The 20662-nt window shown below is 40.5% G+C and overlaps 1 protein-coding gene across 1 annotated transcript in view; it reads right to left on the bottom strand.

Annotated features, from left to right (window-relative positions):
• Positions 1 to 8261: 8261 nt before the first annotated feature.
• gpc5a (glypican 5a) overlaps positions 8262 to 20662 on the bottom strand; it is a 108964-nt gene continuing 96563 nt past the window's right edge. The window contains exon 9 of the mRNA XM_035628719.2: positions 8262 to 11474. Within this exon, the coding sequence (XP_035484612.2) occupies positions 11314 to 11474 (161 nt within the window). The 3' untranslated portion in view covers positions 8262 to 11313. The remainder of the gene's footprint in view (positions 11475 to 20662) is intronic.

Here is a 20662-nt window from a genome sequence, read left to right as displayed (position 1 = left end):
GATTGCTTTCGACTAAGCCTCTGTGACTGTGAAAGGAATTAACTCTGCTTCACTATAAAGCTGGAGGAATACTGTACAGCATGAATGCCATAGTTACAGCTGCACCATCTGATCTGCTGGCAGCATGGAGGCACTCTTCAAATCCAATTTAGCCTGTTTCTATTGTATTCCGCTTTTAATTAGTTCAAAACATTTGTTCTGCTCTTTTATCTTTACATTCAGAGTATTTGAATAACTTTCACACCATTGGACAGTTTGAGGTTGGTTTATGGTTTTGCTAACCCTATCAACTTATCAATGAGTGTTTTCTGACTCTCCTTATACCCCACATCTCTCCTGAAAGTCTTTACGTTTTAAATATCTTTTTCAGAATGAAAGTATTACAGTGGTACTTGCCTGTTAATGGAAATGTGCTTCGCAAACATGAACATCTTATTGCTAATTTGGCATAATTCGAATGGTGTCAACGTCTCACAATGTAAACACAAACAGACTAAATGGGGCTATATTTGAATACTGCATTTTAAATTCCTGGAGTCTTGTCATCACTGTGAGGTTGCCAGGCAATACAACATGTTAACTAGAGAGCTTTTAAGGAGGAGAGCGGCAGTTTTATCTAGCAAGCTGTTTCGTTAAGCGAAGATAATTGGCTGGCTGCACCTTCATAGTGTAGAGACAGAAGTGGTGCTGCTGGCTCAGATACTCTTGTTTTTTTTGGCGTATCCAGATCTTTCTTGATTGCAAAAGACCACATGAAATGCAAATTTTGCAGATGAAAAGTTTGAAATGTGATTTCTCGATCGTATCTCGGTCCAGATGCCGTGGACTTGAGTCTGGTTTGTGTCACTCTCGACATGACACAGCGGCGACGCCCGCTCCTGAGTGACGGCGGCTACGCGGCCACGGAGGCCTGTATCTTCACTGGAGCAAACCATGCGGTAGGTTGCTGTTGTCTGGACACACAACTTCAATCTGATCAATTCCAGAGAACAGAGCAGGCAGTCTATCCCAAACATCTGATGTGAGAAACTTATCTGATTTGCCTGCAGTCTAAACAAAGCCCTAGTGTATTTCCCAAAATGACGACCTATTGGGGGGGTCGTCATTTTGGGCGTTGAATAGGCTAAACACGCTTAAATTCTATTTCAATGGTTATCTTTGCCTTACATTGAGAAAAACACTCCCAACAATCCATCTTATTTTCCTTTCACCAAATTTTAAAGACCTTTTATTTTTTATTGTACCAACGCAGCTATAGTAGCAGTAGTTTCATTAAAATAACTAATATATGGGCAAATTAGTTTTTCTGGGTGACAAAGGCTCGGACACAACAGGAACACTCATATAATTTACTGCGAGACAACAGCACTGCAATAAATACCTTTGTGGAATCATAATTGCCTCAAATAGACCTCGGAACACAACAGATCCGACGATGAGACGAGTGCCTTTTAATCGCCCTTCACAACTCATAAAAGTCAGTGTTGCGACTGAAAGTAGGGTGGTGACTGTAAATATTGAGGTCTGAGGACATTGTTAATGGATTCTCTGATGACACATTTCATCCGAGCACTGATTGTAATTGCTTTTTACATGACAAGTAATAGTGTGAGGGCTTTAGAGACGGGGAAGACTCCCTTGAAAATAGAGACCTATGAAATTAAACGTTGGTTTTTCAATTTTCTCTCCCACAAGAGTTGATTAATTAAATTGATTCAACCCATGTGCTCTGTAATAAGACATGAATAAGTTTCAAAGTATCATAGCTTTTGAGCGGTTTCATTGAAAAGTGGATTTTTGTAACGAAAATAAAACAAATTGGATGCTTTGACAGATGCTGATGCTTTACCTCAAAACCAACAGGACCGGTTCAATACCCCGGCACTCTGGTGTAGTCCGTGTGATATCGATGTGACCTTGGTCCGCAGTGTGTAGTCTTTGAAGGGATCATCCAATGCCTGCGTTTCTGAATGACAAAAACTGCTAAAATATGATGCTGTTTGAGCATTGCTTTGTGGGACTAATTGTCATTATAAAAAGAACATTCTGAATATGTATTTAGGACCTAAAAGTGGCCCCTCATCAGTGCGCTTGGCACTCTGCAATCATGCCACTTGTGCAATTTACACTTTTTTGGTTTCATACCTCAGAGGTCTTCAAAAAAAGATTCTCCCTCAGCCTTTCTCTGCTGTCTTTCTCTCTCCGGATTTAGGATAAAGACTGAATTACACAGCAGAACAGTCCTGGATAGCAGAGGCAGAGATTACCCTCCCTGATCTTTCTACAGACAAGAATAAGTTTAGTGCAAAACCCTCCCTGAGGGCCTTGCCACCTCGGTACTGACAGGCTGCATATTAGCATTGCATCAGAGAACAGGAAAAGAATAGTTTTATCCTTTTTGACCCACCACTTGACTCGAGGAAGAGAGGAATCTACCGGAGCCCATGCAGTGGATGTTGGGCCTGTCACCAGGCTGATCCAAACATGCATATGCTGCCATGTCAGAGGCGCAGGGCTCCTGTTCCAGCAGGTACAGCACGCTGCCCTTTCTTTTTCCGACCTAAAAGAGAAAAATATAGAGCTTTAGCTCACAGAGGAACTTGGAATTGTTGGCTCTGAAAATACAAAATTTGCAGGTAGTTTTTAACCTTTTGTCAACTATGTTAACAAATAAAGAAATAAGCGGAAAAACGTAGACTTTACAGAACTGATTATAACCAAGTTTAAATTGTTAGTACGTGCACATCCATAATGAACAATAATTGCTAAACCTATTACTATATATCAAACTGGAAAACATCAATTATCCTCCACCATTGATTATTTATTTATATTATTTTAATATTTTAATATATCAATTCTTTCACAAAGATTTCTCTGTGTCAGATATTTTCTAACTGAGTTTGTTTTGACAAGGTTGAAATTAAGAGCTTATTTACTCAAGTGCTATTCTTATACTGCAGTACTATTTTAAGAAACTCGTACTTTATACTTCACTACACAATGGTAAACATTTTTCTTTGCACGTGCACTTAATTTATTTCACAGTCTCTGATTAAGACTGTACGAACAAAACATGTGACTATTATATTATATAGGTTAACTGACCCACGGTATAAAATATCTCTATTGCTTTGACAACATCAAACTGCTGCAAACACAAACAAACACACACACATTTTATTTAAGTAAAATATATAATACTACACCATTGGTTGTTCAGATTTGAACTGTAGTCCAGGCAAAAGAAGACATTAAAAGACAGAAGTATTAGAAGTATTTCTCTAATATATTATAATAATAATAATTATTATTATTATATATATAAGAATACACTATAATAATCCATAATAACCACTAATTGCAGGTATTGTATGAAAAGTAAGTGAAAAAAATTGAAACAGATTATTTGTTATTAAATAATTTCAACAGCATCCTTTTAATTTAAATTAATTAAATTAAACAATTAAACAATATTTGAAATATGAAGAATAACCTCTCTAAGTAATTGATCTGCATTTCCATCCCAGGTCTATCCAGATCAGTAAAATATGTGACAGAGAAAAAAAAACTAAAACAATCCGGTCTGTTGTATTTTGTTAATGTTAAAACAACACACAAATTGCATAATTTCAAAGAGACAGAGAGAGAGAAAAAATAATTCATACAGAATTTTTAGACCATGTCAAATAATTTTCTGACTTGGCAGCATGTTCACAGAGCAAACACTCAGTCAGGTGTGTATGTGTGTATCTACTGTAATGCTCTGTTTGATATCAGAGTGTGCACCGACGTTTCGTGAGCACACTATACTCGTGTGTACCAACAGGATCAAAATATTACCATTACTTGTTGCTTAAAATACTGCATCCTTCCCAGCCTCTGTCCGAGTGCCATGTCTCATCATGTTTGCTTTTGTATGCTGCGGCAAAGTCATGTTGAAAGTAACATCCAAAGCCCCGATCTGCTAAATGTCTCATTCGTATAAGCTGCTGCTTCGCTGCCTAATTAAGAAGCATGAATATTGCAGGAGCTTGTGTCGGAAATGGAACTGGCAGTGTGTCCGTCCTGGGTGCAGCAGGATGATGTGTCAGACCTCGGCCAGGAGCTCATGTTCAGCGGGACACCCACCTTGCACCAGGGAAATATGGGAGAGGGATGTGCGTGGGAAACGAGAAGAGGGGGAATTAGGTGGTGGCGTGCAGCAGAGGAGAAAGGGGAAAGTATTAGGGACCAGATTTTAAGCATGACTTATGTGATGTACAAAATTTGAGAATTTTGAAGGTTGGCTTGTCTGGCAAATGGGTCAGTGGCCATGGGGACTGTCCAAGTAGTGGCAGCTATGCTCGTGTGAGCTGAGATAAGTAGGCCAGTAAATAAAATAGAACTCTTCTCGCTGCACGTGGACAGTGATACTATAGCTTTTGCATGGATAAAAATGTAATTTATTATGATTCCTTATTACAAAGCAATATAGAAGCACTTCATGAGATAAGTGTATAGTCTATTTAACATACTGGTTATAACGCGTTAATGAAATGATTTGGTGTTTTTATCAGGAAGGTGTACACGGAGGGAAGGGGAGGATTCCTTTTTTGTCTCCCTCCATGCAGAATTTATGTTCTGCCCCTTTTCAGGATGATGTCTTATTGTCTCACTGCAAAAGTAAGAAGAGCAGAAATGAACGACGAAGATGAAAACATTCTTTTCTCCAGTCTTCGGGGACATTGGGACAGAATGAAGTGATTTGTGGTGCTGATTTTTAAATCAAAATCTTTGTTATGAAAATTAGACAAGCTGAAAATATTTCATATATATATATATATATATTAACAAACACTATTTTGTTCTTTAAAGATTTCGTGCCATTTACTCCTCACCCTATATCACCATTTGATATAAATTTAATTTTATATTTTATATTTCCACAAGCTCTTGCATTTGTCTCTCTTAATAATCGGCCGGTGTGTCTTGGCCCCACTTTAACCGTCCTAGATTTCTTTTTTCCAACACACAGCAGGTTCACTCGACAGCACAGCAGTACATCAAATAACATTTTCATAAATGTTAGACTCCTGCACACATATTTCAAGCTTATTTATCGTCACTTATCCTAACACCTGACCCCGGTTCTCAGCTCACGGAGAATAAAACATGGCTCCCATCCCAGCAAATTTAGACTTCAGGTGGAATTGGCAGACACCTGTGACCGATGCTGTGACGGTCAAAAATTGTATATTACATATAAAAGTATTATGTGTATGAGTTGCATTTGCATGCTTGTGAGAAGTCTTACATTCTGAAACTTAGTGGGAGAGGAAGTCGCGTAAGAGTGGGGAGGAGTGTCTGTGGTGAAAGAAAGAAGACGAATGAAGAGGAAAGCCAGTGAGGGAAGTGATGACAGGATTTATAGTGAGACCTGTGCTGTAGTCCTGTCTAATAATCTGGAAGCAGTGGGGGGGCAGACAGCGGGAAAACACTTTATTGATGGGACTGTTTACCCCTTTCTCAGAGAAAAGAAGAAAAAAAAATGCTCCAACACAGCAAACAAGGGAGTGAGAGGGTACAGACTGCTGTCTGCAGGACGTGGGAGGTGTGTGTGTGTGCGTGCGTGTGTGTGCGCGCTCATGCGTGTGTGTGTATGTGTGTGCGTGTGCGTGCGCGTGTGTGGGTGTTATTGGGCCCTGCCTTCAGCTTACCATTGTCTGGAAACGCACATAGAGAGATGTAGAAGAATGGGACAGCAGGGTGGCTGAGATTGGTGCTCGTCGACGCTCCGACGGTTGACGCTGCTGCTCTGGCTGCCTGAAAATGAAAAAGTAATGACAGAAATGATAAAGCTCGGTCATGAATGAACGCACGCTCTTAACCTTACTGTTGAACGCGAGCTGTGAACGTTCAGCAAAATATACACGCGATTATCCGAGAAGGCTTCTTTGCACTGTAAGGGCCAAGGGCAGCACTTGAACTGCACACTTTCAGTACAGTAATTGTAAATCTGTATGTGTGCTCGCCTGTGCAAAGTGGACCGACAAATGTGGCCTAATGTAGCCTGCGAGTAGGCTGATGGACTTTCTTAGAAACAGGAATGAAAAAACCTGCACTTTTGTGATGCACATCTTCCTCTGAAAAAATTCAGGAAACACAGCAGGAAGGATCCGTGTGAATGTGACGTCCCCGATGACCCGGACATGACGATGGCGCTAGATGATCGACAACATGTCGATTAGTCTTCAAATTATTTCAATGAGAAAGCCACATGTATTCATCTCACAGTGGCCCTGAAGGAAAAGTCAGGGTATCACCGCAGCCCGTAGTTCACCTCATCTGAGTAGAAAAGAACATCTGTATCAAATGTAGTGGCAATTCACCAATTAGTTGTTGACATTTTTCAAGAAGAAGAAGAAACGCTGTCAAGAAACATGCAGGGCAAAAAAAAAGAAAAAGTAATTCAATTAATCGAAATTCATATTCATTTTTTAATAATACCATTTAGACATCAGGCCTATGCAACTGTATCAATAAGCCTTCTTTAGTTCAAAACGACCTGGCTCATCTTTCACCGCACTTTGTCCCCTTGACTCGTTCAAAGACATGTCGTGTGTTCAGAGTTAAGCTTTGGAAAACACCGGTTTACCGTTGGCAAAAGCCTCCTCTGCGTCTGCACTGCGATGATTAAAGCTCCCGTCTGAGCTGAGGCTAAACGTTAGCTGTTGTCAAGGTCACAGTCATAATTTCAAGTGAATATGAAATTAATCTCTGCGTACGTTTAAGCAGCGCTCAGCACTACTCTCCTCAGAAGGTCCCCGGATACCTTCTCCAGTGTGCGGAGATAAAAGGCTCCAAAGACGGTGGTTCACACAATCGGAGACTTTGCCTCCGAGTAATAGTGAAGACACCAGAGTGTATTGTAATTGGACTCCCTCTACTGCAATGGGAGTTATTTTAAAATACCCGTCGTCACCTCCTTTAAAAAGCAGGAGTTCATTAAAATCACCACTTCTTAGTCTCAGTGTGGGAAGTGAACACTGTCCTATTAGTATCCAGCTTTCTCACCTCCCAATTAGCAGTGATGAAAAAAGCCAAAAGGCAGAGTTTCCACAAATAATAACAGCACTTTGAACACCTGTCCAAAATGAAACATTTAACCGTTTTGATTTGTTGGTGTAATTTGACTCTAATCCCTTAAAATATTTCAACATTTCACATCATATTATCCGCTGCTTAATTATCCCGGCTTCGGAAAAGAGCTTTTAGAGGCTTTTGGTGAATTAAAGCGTGCACACACAAGAAAAGAAATGGAGAGTTTCCCGAACCACTAAATGGTCTTTTTCAAGAATGATCTGTGTTTCCGTTCTGCTCTGAGACTGAAAACATTTTCCAGCCACAGCAACAAAAGAAGAAGACTTGTTTTCATGTAAATATCCGACTACGTCCACTGTGTGATGGTCTGTGGTAACGTGTTGACAAGGCTACTCATTAAATTATTAGAGACAAGCAAGGGTCACTGCAACATGAGGATGAAGATCATGGTAGAGTTAACAAAGAAACAATGGGGCAACAGAGGGAATCTTTTATGCCCAGACCAAATCTGATATGATAAGCAGAGTACGATGGTTGAATACAGTCCATTTATATAATGTAATTTACTTATCTCATGCACTACAGAGATCATGCAGGAACCGCGAAGAGTAATTCTGGTGTTCCTAAAAATTGCAGTTTGGATGATCGTTCACAGTGGTTGTAAAAACCAGTGTTAGATGCACAATCGTCCGTCAGTTTGTTAAAATCATCGAGGCGCCGTCTCTGCAGGAATGAGACAGCGAAAACAAGTTTACCATGAGCACGGCTAACCGCCCGGAGGGGAGATGAAGGACTTTGGGCAGCGGCACTCCAGGATGAGTGTGTTGCAGCCCCATTCACAAAGGTGTATAAAGGTGACGGATGGTTACACCAAAGTCAAGACACGGGCATTGGGTAAAAATTGCCTGCAATGACAGAACTGAGCCGTAAATCAAAGATCTCAATCCAAACTCAGTCCTGCCACTCGCGGGCACCCCTGAAGAACTGAAGGGTGACATCATGGATACAAGGTGAGGAGATGGAGGCAGAAGCTTGGAGGAGGAGGAGGAGGAGGAGGAGTGGTCAAATCTGCTCAAACCACCAAAACCCCAGGGACAAGCTCCTGTCGGCGTAATGTCTCACGCTCTTCTTCCACGTGGTTGCCATGCACTGAAAAAAAAAAACCTGGACGAAAAGCATCATCAGGAATTGTTGTATAATCTTTATTTGTATTATTTAAAAAAAAAAGAAAAAAAGTATTAACAGGTCATCTTATATAATTTTTCAAATAATTGGCATGAAAGAAATATACACCATGTTTTCTAACACAAACTCCTAATTGTTGTTTGTTTTTCAACTCAAGTGTGAGTTACAGCAGGAGTTCGCACGTTTCAAGGAAAAGCAGTGATTTATATTGGGGAAGAAAATCATTTTAAAGCCACGGGAAAACGTGAAACCCCGGATTACAAGTCCCAGCGGGTCAGCCATGGCTATTATCTGACAAAAGGGATGGGCCGGCCGCTCCGCTCGCCCCTCGAAGCAGCTATGAGCTGAACCAGAAGCAAGAAAGAAAAAAAAGAAAAGAAAGGGGGATGGATGGCAATCCAAAGCCTCAGGACACTGTCGAGAAGGAGGCCACGAAGCTGAGCTACCTCACTGACTGATATCTATCTATATACGATCAATGGAGTTTGAAGAATAAACTAATACAAGCAGACAGAGAGTCATGTTGTAAACACGACAACATTGTTTGGAGGTAAAACTGAAAGTTGCTATCTTTGGACGGGAAAATGCGCTCAACTGTGACAAGTTGTGTAGGTAGAATTTTGGCCAGGAACTTACAGCCTCACCGTGTTTCAAGATCTCAGCAATTACTTCTGTAACTACAATGTTATAACAGATTCAACAGACAATCCAAGCTCGAAGCAGTTTTCCTTTAAAGACCTTTTTTCATTTTTTTCAAATGACACATTTACTCCCCAAACTGAATATTGGACAGTAAACATGTTATTTGACGGGTTCTGACACATTGCAGAGGCGACAGGACGACACCAGTCTGGATGTGGGTGCAGTGTCGTCTCAATATGAATTTATAATAATCACAGGAGACATAAAAACGGAACCCTCTCCTTTAGGTGCAGGTGAACCTGTGTAACATTCAGCCTCACGGCACCTCTGTGTCCGTGCCTGCTGTCGCGATGCCCATTGTCTAGTTAGAGAATGAACTCTATTCTTTAATGGTATCATTAACGCAGTTGTTCGAATGACAATAGCTCCAACTTTAATAATGCCTACGTGGGATATGAATGGTTTAGCCCAGGGGTTGTGACTGGACAAAAGCCTCACAGACGAGACACTATGGTGAAAGTACAGTAGAAAATGAGGAGTATAATTAATCTAGGTTATCATTTCTACACCTTGAGATGTAGCGGGGAGAAAAATCTCTGAGCCACTCGAGTGGTTCAGATGCTTAAATTTCAATATATCATGATAAAAGCCTAACCCGGTGTATTATCGGTGAAAATGACTAATGACAACAATTACTGTGCATTTTTAAGGACAACTGCAGCACGAGGAAGGTCGCAGGTTTTTTTTTAAATGATCATATTTTTCATGAAACAGTACCTGAGGAGATTATACCTTTGGCTGGAAAATAAAAAGCTGCAGCTGCTTAAAAATAAAGGAGATGATTTAAACATGAAATCCAATTTGCACTTTGCATTGTTCAGTTCTACATTGAGATGAGCAGAATACTAAATGCTCACGGGTCACACACACACACACACACATTTATACATATAAATTAATTGCAATATATAACATAAATTAAGGTCACATCATCTCCATAATAATGTGTTCATCATTATAAATTGTTTTACTGCTATTACACTATGAGATGGTACAAATCTTTCTGTACACTTGCACCCATATAGAAATAAAAAAAAATGGAATGTCTCAGTTCCTTTTTACAATGGGGTCTATTTACAGTAGCAGCTTTAATGTTTTCCCTTGTTCATTTCTATGAAATGTACTGCACGAATGTACAGTACATGGATGGTGATGAAGAGTTGGCTATAAAAAGAGAATCATTGTTACTTCTACAGAATCTCAAAAGACAATTTTTCTTTTTTAGCTCTACAAGTAGCTCTCCAGCATATGTGGCCCAAAGAGCCAATCGCCCGCTGCCACCGAGCACCGTCCTCTCTCACGCTCGTCATACGTGAGACATATCATTTAGCTTTTTACCTCCGCAGAAAGTCTGCCAGCAGCACAGCCGCACTAAGCAGTCGGGCACTGTAGCAGGTAGAAGCAAATGGATTCTTCCTCACCAGTGGCTCCAGGAGCTATCAGCACCCATCCAGGCCCGTGAAGCCAGAGGAGGATTGAGTTGGAAAGATGATAATAGACTCCCGAGGAAACTAATCTATTTCTGAGAGAAGAAAGGAGTATGAATTCTCTTACGTACCCCTCACTTCCTCCTGCCTGCCCTCTACTTTCACCGCGTCTCTCAGCAGTAGCATTATAGGTCAATTTTGCAATTGAAATACACCAATTAAATGGGCCCCGAACAGCATGGTGGCTACTACAAGTGGAAGGAAGCAGAGGTCTTGAATTCTTATTTGCTCCTGCAGTATCGGAAAAATGCATAAGAACATAAAGCACACATCCGCCAGCTGACTGTAGGTTTTCCACGACGCTCTGAAGCACAATTTGAAGGAACTTTGCATGACATTGCCTGATGAAAAACAACGGCAAAATAACCAACAACAGGCTTACGAACAGGTGTGATTCCTCACGTGTTATAAGAACAACAGGACGTTTTTGATTTGCGGTTGTAAGAACATTGCAAATGTGAGACCTGTGGAGATAGTTTTTTCTACAATTTTCAAACACGAAAATGTATCTACAGATCATTAAATCGATACCAAACTATTACAATGTAGCTTTTATCATGTATGCTGAAGTTATTTGTGAAATTGGCTGTTATAAGTCATTATTAGTGTTAAAGATAACTAGGTAACTGATAAAATAAAAACTAGACGGTAAATATTTGCAAAGCTGAGTCATACGCCGTCTCACAGAAGCCCCAGTGTCTTGTCATCTCCACTCCTGCCGTGTTCTGCACTGTGTGTGGACGTGATGTGCTCCATTACACACTGGAGCACATCACGTCCACCGGACCTTTCATTCCTGGATGAATAAGCTTGGAATCAAGTCTTGAAAGTTTCATGCTGCAAAAAAAGGCAGCTGTTACAAGGCCAGGAGCATATGTAAACAAGGCAATATCAGGACCCAGATGGCTCCCGTCAGTCCAGGGCCCCCGGCTCTGCCCTCCATTTCTGCGTCCTCGACAGGTGGATGATGATGATAATGATGATGGTGTTTGTGATCACCGGTCACATCTGGACTCGCTGAGGAGAGAGCAGAAACCAACATGCCGGTCAGGAGGATGCTCGTTATCAATGTAACGTTATGAAAAGATGTATTTGTCACGATAACTCATGAGGACGAGGCCGTTTTATTGTACATTTTTCTTGCTGTCGAACAAATGCCAGCAAAGAGTACGCAACATTCCCTCAAAACGTTCCTCTTTCACTCTCCCGTCTGCGGCACTCAGCTTTATACGATCCTACTGAAGACACAGATTTAAAAATCTGCTCACAAACACACACACACATATATATATATATTTTTATTAGTAATTATTTTCTATAACAGCTTGGCATTGTAGCTTTAAGGTAACTTACTAACTTAAATTGAAACACTAGTATGATGATTAATTCACTAGTTGGTAATTGTGGCAGTGTGAACTATAGAGCCCAGGGTGATTGTAATGAAGGAAAATGTCAACCTTTGTGGCACCTTTTTGAGCTTTAATAGAATTTTGACTAAAAGTGAAGGTCTAAAACAAGAAGGAATAAGCTTTCTGAGGACCAGGTTGCACAAGAAATACTTAAAGTAGGATAAATTCATTGTTGGTCTTTTCATGGCCAATAGTTCCCAATAGAAAAAAATACAAAATGAGTAAAAAATCTTCTCCGTTTAATATCGGGTTGTGGTACAGACTGTTGATTCTCCTCTCCAATCTGAAAGACCGTGAGCTCATGAACCCTGAAACCGTACAATAACACACACTTGGATGTAAACGTGACTTTTGCTCTCTTCACAGTTTTCACTTTCAAATCAATGATCATTTTAACTCAATTATAAGTTATGATTACAAATTTAATGGAAGCCGAGTATTAACCATTCTATCATATCCATAAAGTGAGGAAAAAATATTCTTCCCTAACTCATGTGTTTGTTTGTTTATTTCTCATAAGTGTAAGTATACAGCCACATATTTTCACAACTGCAATTCATCCGCGCACCCACCACTAAACCATTAAGGGAGTTTGCTGATTTTCCACCTCCCTATTTATAGTGAGCTGATGCAACTATACAGCACCTCCAGCCTCCGTCTCTTCCCTGAGGCGCAGCAGAGAGCATCTTGTGTGCTCCTGTGTGTCAACAACTATCTGAGTCCAGGTTTTAAAGCTGAGGGCATGCACGGTCGCTGGTTACTACAAACCATATTAGTTAAAAATAGCATTAATCAACATATAGATTTTCTACACAGGATTTATTTATTAGATTCTTGTTTGTAGAGGCTCTAAGACTGTACTTCTCATATCAATATTCTTTAAAGGTAATTTATATAAAGAAAATGTGACATTTACATCATGGCAGCTGTAAGAATGATTCCACATTTTCCCCCAAACATATTTTCCCTCCACGTATACATCTGCTTAGCCTCTTTAATGTTGTGGCTGATCAGTGTCTACTTCGAGGAGCTAGACACGTCCTTTTTAATATTTGGTTTTAGTATTTTGTTTTTATTTTATGGCAACAGAGGAGACATGAACATAAAAAGATGGTGGAAAAGAGAGAGAGAGAGAGAGAGAGAGAGAGAGAGAGAGAGAGAGAGAGAGAGGGCAGTGTAACTCAGTCAAACCGCTGAATGAGCTCTTACGAATAATATCCTTGATATAAATCCATCACAGCTGGACACTTTCTAAGACACTGTAGGGGGATGACGTGCGTGACATACGAAGTGTAAGTGACAATATTTAACCAAGACAAGAGGAAAAAAAACCTGGAAAACCGGACCTACAGTTTGAGAAAAAATGACTTGAAAAATCTGCTGCCTTTTCCCGTCGAACCTTCATACTGTATATCTCCAGCCACCTGAACTTGAACCCAAAACCCTGTTTGTCTACGCCTTTGAGATTACACCTTAACAGCAACCGATATCAATTCAGACAACTGCACCGCGCCAGCTGCCAACATTCATCTTGCTGTTTACATCTCTTTGGAGGCCTCGAGTGCTGGGGGAGGAAACTCACTGTCCCTTCCTGAGAGAAGTGCGGCGTCCTCTTTAGCCCCACTGGTGTTACCTCAGGACACCTCACACTCCATCCTGCTTCATCCCCACAGGGAGGGAGGCAGGACCCCGACTGATCAGCGGCTCCAGGAGTTTCCTGCCTCTCACTTAGACCTCAGGGTCATAAGTCTGTCGTGGGCAGGATTACACTAACCCAGACTCTTTCAGAGTATATAAGGGCTCTGTTATCAAACTTTATCTTACTAGCAGAAAATAAGACCCGCTGCAGAGGCCATTTGTACTCTGCGGACTTCAATTACACTTTTTATGGTGCGGCAGAAGAAGCCTGTAATTCATTTCCCCGATTGCAGGATCCACTACATACTTGTTGCTGTATGACTAGATCGATAGGACTAAAATAGCGAAATCAGAAAATGAAAAAAAGATGGAGAAAAAAAATGAGAAATATGTATGGCTACATGCTAATATATGAAATAAAAGCATTAAGTATGAAGACATATTAAATAAAAAGCACAAAAAATATTAAAAAGACTGTACTGCAACTGGACGCACCTCTTTATTAGTCCCATTCTGGGGCCTATTTTATAGCATATTTTCCATAATTGTGTTATCTTTTTATGCATCTTTTATTATTTCATTATCTTTCATTAATTTTCTAGTTGGGGGCTATTAAACCATTGCAAAGGGGGAGGTACAAAATGATGAATAGAGCGACAGTTGAAATTTAAACCGGGAAAATACCTATATAGAAAACTAGATATGAGATATATATGGAAATATGGCAGTGACGTTAATTATACGTATTAATTATACCTCCCTTCAGCGGAAGTGAAAATCATGCTTCATGTATGTCATGATCAATACGCCAAGTCTGTTTTCCATTCTTTGTCAGACTTGACTTTGAGTGAAACAGCAACTTTTCCAACTTGGCCAAACATAAAAACTTCTTGGAGATATTTAGATTTACTTTTTCTTTTTTGGGGGGTTTCAAAAATTCCCTGCTGATTCTTCTAGTTATAAGTGGGCTATTTTTAAGGATGATATCAAATGTCCAGATGACATGCATCTCCAACTACATCCTCAGTAAAACAACTCAAAAGAGCAAACCTCTATCTTCTGTGGCCACGGCAAGTTCAGTCCGAGACAGCTTATGGCGGAAAAGTGCTATAATTGCCTCTTTTTTCCCTTTTTTTTTTTAAATCCACAAAACTGATTCTGGAAATGTCCTGCAGTAATGACATGTCTCAGTAAACCCTCAGCAGTGAGGTTAGGGTGTTTGAAAAAGGTGTTTGGTCTGAAGAGAGACATAGGTTAGAGAGAGAGGCTTACAACTGAAGTGGAATCAATATAAGCTGATTCCTGAGGACTTGGACCAACAATGATCAATACCACACTAACTGCACCAGGAGGAAAAGAACAACAACACGTAACAGCTACAGTGATGGAGAAGTGCCTTTGGTGTGGTTATAAGAGGGTCAGCCATGAGAGCTTCAGAGCTCCAGTCCAGATCCTCAGGTTGTCTGTGTGAGTAATAGGCTTTTCTTTTTTTATAAACAGCCGGTGTTTGTCAAACTTCATTAGCTGCCACGTACGACTTCCTTTGGTTCAGCAGCTTTACGACTTTGGAGCGGCATCTCACGTTGAAAATGTCCTTTATATGACTTTCTGTTTCCAGCTTCACGCTGAAAAAATGTATTACAGTTGAAATCAAACTGCGCAGAAGGTGAGACGACAGTGAGACATGTCACATTTGCTGAGAACATGAGCTGCCAAAAACAGTGTTAGTGATCGGCAGTTTTAACTGTGAAATATATCATATCAAATATACTGTGAGGAAAAAAAAGTAGTAGAGTAGATAAATGAATTCAATACATGTATCCATGTATTTACTGTGTACTGTCAGAAAGTCCAGGTGGCACTGAGATAACATGAAATAAGAATGCGAGGAAATATGTAAATGCGCTGAAGGGACATAGCGTTTTCTAGTCATATAGACCACGCAAATCGCTTCACAGGAAAGTCCCACCCACCCATTCACACACATTCACACAGCGCTGCTATTCACCGCGCTTATTAGTTCTATGATTCATACACATTCATACACTGCCGGAAGAGCGGTCAGAGGCAATTTAGGGTTCATCTAAATGTCCTAATAAGACCTAATGTCTTGCCCAAATAATATATGCATTGTAAACAGAACAATATTTGGTGTGAACAGAATGTATAGAGGGTAAATCTACGCCCGGCGACTTTCACATAAATTTGAGGGACTCAATTTATAGTTCAGTCAAAGACACTCATTTTCAAATGCTCATGCAGATGTGGTACAGATGTGGTGTTGAGCGAATTATTAAAGAATCTATGCCGCAATGAGGATTTTGATGAGAGAAGCAATCCCCCAAACACATTATGGTTATATAGGATAAAAGCTTGGATGTCATTTGAATGTTACTAGACAGCTGACGCTGATCATCTGAAGGAATGAAATCTTTGGTAAATGGAAGTGTTTGAATTGTACTTGCAAATATTCTTAACTTATTCCCACTTGTGGATATTTGAAAAATATACAGGATTTTCTATCATGTCAGTCTATTAAGCTGAATAAACAAAAGGTGCCAGACACACGAATATTAAACAGCAAAATATCAGACGATTGTTGAATAAATTGGCTTCCTTTGGGGTTATCTTTGTTTTCGTAGCTAAACAACCACACTGTGAGAGAGGTCGGAGGCTGCAGCCTGCTGTTGACTTGCCTGGGGTGAGAGCTTCACCACCATTTAACCACATTGATTTCTGCGTGATTTGACAGTGTTATTAGACCGCCTGCTACCAAACATGAAACTGAGAACTGAACCCGAATAAAACAGCAGAAGACATATTTTGCATTTCTTCAGTTTGCTGCGAGACAGATAAAGTGTAAGTGATTCAATTTTCAAATCCATTTTTTGCCAATAAGATTCTATAAAGTCAGGTAAATAATAGTCTTACTCAGATTTTTGAATATATTTTAATCCTCGATAAGGATCCAATATCAATACTACACCACCAGCCTCCTTACCCCTTTTCATGCCTCCTTAGCATTGACTACATTTTACACAGTGGCTCATCTCGGCATGTAGCAGCTGCTATTTCGCAAAAGCTGATATTGCCTTTTGTAGATACAAATTTGAACAGTAGAAAGTAGGACAGAGAAAGTGTGAATGCTACAGCCTGGGGGTAGGAAATGGACTGAAACACGCCACCGATCACAAATCATTAGTATTACCATTTGAGACGGAGAGCTCGCCCTCTTACACCTGCAACCATGCACCGATTGGACGGGCCAGCTCTGCATTTGGGTCCCTGTCTGCTTCTTTTGGAAAATGCTTGATAGAAACAACCATTAGGTTGAACACCTTTGGAAAGCATCATTTTAACCTTCATGATATCTGGATTTAATGCAGAAGAAGCAATATGTGTTCAATTGCATCTTGCGACACTCAAACACGAGGAAATATATGGATGATTTCACGACACATTCAATCAGGCTGGAGAATTTTCGTCGCCAAATATACCAATTTCGATCGTTAGGTACATTGTGATAATATTTTACATTATCCACATCATATACATGATATCCAAGGAAACCTCTTGTGTCTGCCAGAAAACCTTCTCTCTACTCAGTTGTCACTTATTTCCAACGTTCATATCTGCTAGTGAAGCTCCATTTGTATTCGTCTTGTCAAGGCTCACGAACTCGTGTAAAGGCCTTCAGGGGAGGTGTTACAGCAGATGTGTAGTCAGCAGTTTTTTTTTTGCCAATCCCCCTCACATTTAAACTGGTTTTATTGTGGAGCGTGTAGGAGGTTGCCTGACACAAACTCCACAATGCTGACATCCTCTCGGTATCCATTCAACTTGTCAGTTAGGGCTCGTAACCCCCCCCCCCCCCACTCAAATAGAAAAATGTTTCTGTCAAAACGGATGCATCAGTCCTCTGTCCTGTCCGTCAAATCAGCCAGCTTAAGACGGAGGGGTATTCGGTTGACACGTCTCCATTGAATATAATTATGTCTTGATTATGCTGATTTCCCCTTAACAAGTGCTACATCGTCGGACGTACTGAACGCTAACCGTTATCTTTGTCCGGCACCGTTGCTCCAGAAGGCCACAACAGCAAGAAGAGCCAACAGCTCCGCAAGAGCCCTTCACTTTATAACCCCTCGCTTCATAAGCTTGGGAAAAGGATGGGTAAAATTATCCCAGTCACACTTATAAACACACTCGCATGCAGAAACATCAACATATAGCACAGAATTCAGTGCTAAGCTTCTTAAAGCAAATTTTAATAATCAGCGTATAACCCAATCTATGTATGACATAAAGCTTGGAAAGCAGGATAAGTGTGATAAAAAAAGTCATATTGCATGCAATGCAATGCATATTTCTGAGCCAGTTGTTTTTTTTTCTCCTCAGAATTGTTTTGTTTACACATAAACAGGACCGACAGAGGAGAGAAGCTAAATGAAGAGAAACCACCTGAGACCTCTTGGAGAGAAGGCTGAGCGCTTCCCATTCTCAAACAGAACAATTGAATATAGCTCTGTGCTGGAGACGGCATCCCCTTCCAATTAGATTTAGACGCCCAGAGAAAACAGAATAAATCAACTCTTTATCCACAAAAATCATGTCATTCTGCACGATCCCGTTCATTTACGTCATTTGTACAATTCCAGTGTTTAATGAAAAGCCAGTTTAGGATGATTGATCCGCCACCTCTCTCCGTCTCTTTCTTAATGTTGCCACAATCAAGATGTGACACATGGGAATTTTTCAGCTGTCATGTGTTTACTGTACCAGAGGAGGCGGCGATACGAGTGTGCAACACCTGATTCAGTGCAAGGGGATTCATTAACCAAGGATCACGCACTTTTAAAAAGGCAGAATTGTTGAAGACGTACATTTTTCAAAACAGGGGACAAATGCTCACCCATAGGTCATAATAATAATATAATAAACTTCATTTCTATGGCGCTTTTAAGAACAACACGACCATGAATACCTTTCACGAGTTCACATGCTGCGACACGTCTGCTGATGTTTTCAGAAACAGAGAAGGTCAGGGAAGTTCAGTTTTTGTTGGACGGTTCGCTAATTTATTGTAATTTTAGTCATATGTCTTTATAATTTCTTATTACGTTAGTAAAAAATGTTAACATTCCCAATGACCCCATCTTTTTCTTTCTGACATTATGCTTTTTGCATTTCCCTAGCTTGCAGAATTGTTAGCCTCTGCAGCATCTATAGCTGCTTTCGGACACGCAATGAAGTCCGGACATTTCCCGGAACTTTTCCTGCCAGCCCCTTGAGCACAACGTCCAGAAAATGAGTGAGCCCATGAGTATACAGTAGGAAATACCACGGAAGATTCACGGCGAAACGTGTGGGCGCTCTGCCCAGGTGCCACCCCTCACCTGAATTTTCTGGAAATTTTCCCGCTGTTGTAAAAGTGTCAGACATTTGCCAGAGTTCATGTTGCCATTGCCTATAAGCAGCGTTCTGAGGACTTCACTTGACCTTCATTTCAGCAATTTAAATTAAATTATTAAACTGATGAACATTGGAGTAATAATAACTCTGTTGGGCAAAATACATTGATTAGTAAGTTTGTACAGTAGGGTTTTGAATAACTTAAACAGAGACTACATTTTGCTCCCCCGATATAAACATCCACTGACCATCTCTTGATGGTCCAATCACCTTGAATCAGGTCAACTTGCCTTTTGTCTGATTTAATTCGCCCCCTGTACTTAAAGCTAAAGTATTCCAAATGTCTGGTCTGACCCCCAATAAAACCGGCATCCATCCTGTTTGTGCAATTATAGAGAAAAGCCGGATCAATGGAATCTAATTTAAGGCAGAAGCATTATTCTAAAACACAGAGCCCGGTGCATCTCCGCATGGAGCCAGCAGAATGATTAAGTGCCTTGGTTATATCCTGTATAGCTCTGCTGCACATGCCACAGTGAGAGTGTTCATGTCCTGGATCCCATCACCCCAGCCTCTATTACATCCTCAGAGCAGTCAATACTCGGCTCTGACCGCCAGTCAGTCACTCTCAGGTTGCACACACAGGCGGAATACAAATCAGCTCGGAAAAGTCAAGAGCTCTGCATCCGCTCTGTGTACACACTTTTTCTTAGCAGGCTGCTGTTTGGACAAAACCCGTTCCCGCAAATTCAATACATCACAACTGGTCTGGCAGAGAGTCGCAAAAATATCCTGGAATTGAAAAATAAAAAGGCACAAAATTGACAAATGACCTTTAATTATAAAAATAGAGTCAAGTCTTGGGTAATATACAAAAGTTGTTATGAAATGTCCACATTGCATACGAAATGTGGCTCTATATTCTTCTTCTTTCTGTTATTCATCTTGAAGGAGCACAGACTGGCACCCACTCAACAAACTGGAAGGTATGTGGATGTCCTCGTATGACCTTGCGTCCACCATCGGATGACAGAGTCGACATCACACAGACACACATCTCACTGGATTTTGATAATCAGAACGCATCTCTTTGGGCTGTGGGACATTCTAATGACTACATTCCACTATAAAGGAAATTGAATGCAACCTACAGTAGGAGATTGTGATGCATCACCCTAAAATCCCCAAAGCTATTTTATTTTATCATTGCCTAAATCTAATGTTAACAATTGAACTGACAAAAACAAATCAAAAAATAAAACCCTACCCTTAAAACCTAGCAAGTGATACAAAAACAAGCTCAAAACAACCCTGTTAATATTGTATCACATTGAGTCAGGGTGTGTTAACAAAAAAAAAAGAAAAGGGGGGGGGGGGGGGGATGTTAAATCTTTCATGCACAGTTCCTTTTTTCACTGAGGAAAACAAAACATACAGGGCTGATCACATTGACATGCTCTGGTAAAGGTCTCTGTGAACCTGCCCCCTCTTCTTTTTCTGTACTGGCAGCAGCTCCCATCCTCAGAGTTCAGGCTCACGCAGTCAACTTCATGCAACAGCAAACTAAACACCTCTAGCGGCACATAAACAGGACAAGGTCATTCAGCTATTTCTCATGTGGGGAAATCTGTATCTACCTATTAATGGAGGTATTTACGGTCTTGAATAGCCATTTTTCAGTTGACCTCTTCTAAAATGAGTCCTCAATGAACACAAAGTGGGGTTTGTCGTATTTTGTGTTTTGTT

Source organism: Scophthalmus maximus, chromosome 4, assembly GCF_022379125.1.
Source record: "Scophthalmus maximus strain ysfricsl-2021 chromosome 4, ASM2237912v1, whole genome shotgun sequence".
In the NCBI taxonomy this organism is placed as follows: domain Eukaryota; kingdom Metazoa; phylum Chordata; class Actinopteri; order Pleuronectiformes; family Scophthalmidae; genus Scophthalmus; species Scophthalmus maximus.
This window is presented reverse-complemented; position numbering and strand designations above follow the sequence as displayed.